This window comes from Octopus bimaculoides, chromosome 1 (genome assembly GCF_001194135.2).
Source record: "Octopus bimaculoides isolate UCB-OBI-ISO-001 chromosome 1, ASM119413v2, whole genome shotgun sequence".
NCBI classification, from domain to species: domain Eukaryota; kingdom Metazoa; phylum Mollusca; class Cephalopoda; order Octopoda; family Octopodidae; genus Octopus; species Octopus bimaculoides.
Window position 1 is genome coordinate 182,035,898 of NC_068981.1, and position 1,661 is coordinate 182,037,558.

General features: G+C 37.6%; 2 protein-coding genes across 2 annotated transcripts in view; both read right to left on the reverse strand.

Annotated features, from left to right (window-relative positions):
* The window catches only part of LOC106872721 (lateral signaling target protein 2 homolog), a 188,997-nt gene that overhangs the window by 162,015 nt on the left and 25,321 nt on the right, over nucleotides 1-1,661 (reverse strand). The gene's annotated exons all lie outside the window — the stretch shown is intronic.
* LOC106872706 (uncharacterized) lies at nucleotides 166-1,534 on the reverse strand. The gene has a single exon (XM_014919782.2). The coding sequence runs from the start codon at nucleotides 1,529-1,531 to the stop codon at nucleotides 308-310; it is 1,224 nt and encodes a 407-aa protein (XP_014775268.1). The 5' UTR covers nucleotides 1,532-1,534; the 3' UTR covers nucleotides 166-307.

Here is a 1,661-nt window from a genome sequence, read left to right on the forward strand (position 1 = left end):
TATATATGTATATATATATATATATACATACATACATACATACATACATACATACATACATACATGTATATATATATATATATATGTGTGTGTGTGTGTGTGTGTGTGTGTGTGTGTGTAGATAGATAGATAGATAGATACACACATTCAAACATGCACATACATAAGAATACATACGTACATACATACATACATACATACATACATACATACATACATGGAAATGAATATCGGTGAGTAAGTATTAAATGTTCTCTCCTCCCAAACTAAATTTAACTCCGTTTCCTCTTCTTGGTCATTTGTTACATCAGGTCGACTGCTCTGCCCAAGCAGTTTTCACTTTTAAACGTGATGAAGAAAGATCTTTATTTATATGTCGTGTCTCGAGCCTATACTTTGATAATTCCAGTTGTATTCGGTTTAATTTAGAGAAAATTTTCTGAAAATTTTGATCGATAAGCGTGGCTGGCCAACGACTTTTGACAATGCTGTATGCATCTTGTAGGCACATCCCCTGACATGTAATTAAATATTGTATTGCTGCGACTGGTGCACGAACCCGGCTGTGTTCACTATAGATTAGTGTTGCTCGGCCTAATTCTTTAGATCCATTTATGAATTTATTTATCATTGGAAAATGGTCTTGAATCCGATTATGATCCGTGCTGTCTACATTAACATACAGTTTAGGGTGTGTGTGACTGCCTTGTTTTGAACAGGTGCAAGGACATGCTAGATTTATGTGTTGGCTGCTTTTTAAATTTGTTATATCGACTAACGAATGGATATCAAGTTTGCAAAGGAGTCTCTGATCATTTGCAGCCTCCACACGTCCAACGTACAAATATGGCGTTATTTGCGCTATATTTTCGCTGCAGCATAATGAATTAGATTCGCTACTCGTTAACAATAATCTCTGTGAAACCGCCTTGTCATGAAGATTAGACGTACTTAAATGTTTGTTCTCTTGTGTAAGAGTGAAACTAATTCCAGACTGAGAAGTATCATCGCTACGAGATCTCGTTAAGCTGGTAACGAAAATATCTGGGACTTTCAAGGTGTCACAAGCACAGGACTCAGGAGACTTGTTGCGACTGGACATTGGATACTTGGCACTCGAAGATCGTTTACTATTTCTGCTTTCATTGACTTCATCCTTATCAAGCTGCAATTGTTCATCGAAACAATCTTGGCTGTTCAGATTTGGACATGACATATGGAGATTTTTTTTATTGATAGCTCTCACCTGATCTTGTCGTTTTTTACTAGAAAATAACGAATGAAGAAAATCTCCAATGCCGGTTTGCTGGGAGCGTCTCTTCTTCTGGTTTTTATGTTCATTATATTGTGATGGCGCTGATAGCTGCTTCCTTATCAACATTCGGTGGTCACCTACGTTAGATCTGACGCCGTTATCTTCGTCAGAGACATCTGTTAAAAGTGACTCCTCTGTGAACAAATTCCTTTCACTCATAGGACCGACTGAAATGGTCCTGGTTAGTTTCTTACGAGATGTGTATAGAGTAGTCATTGCTCTGCCAGCCTGAAAATAGTAAAATAAATTAATGTTAGTCATTTTGCAGAATTACATTTCTTGCATCCACCCTCTCCTTCTCTCTCTCTCTCTCTCTCTCTCTCTCTCTCTCTCTCTCTCTCTCTCT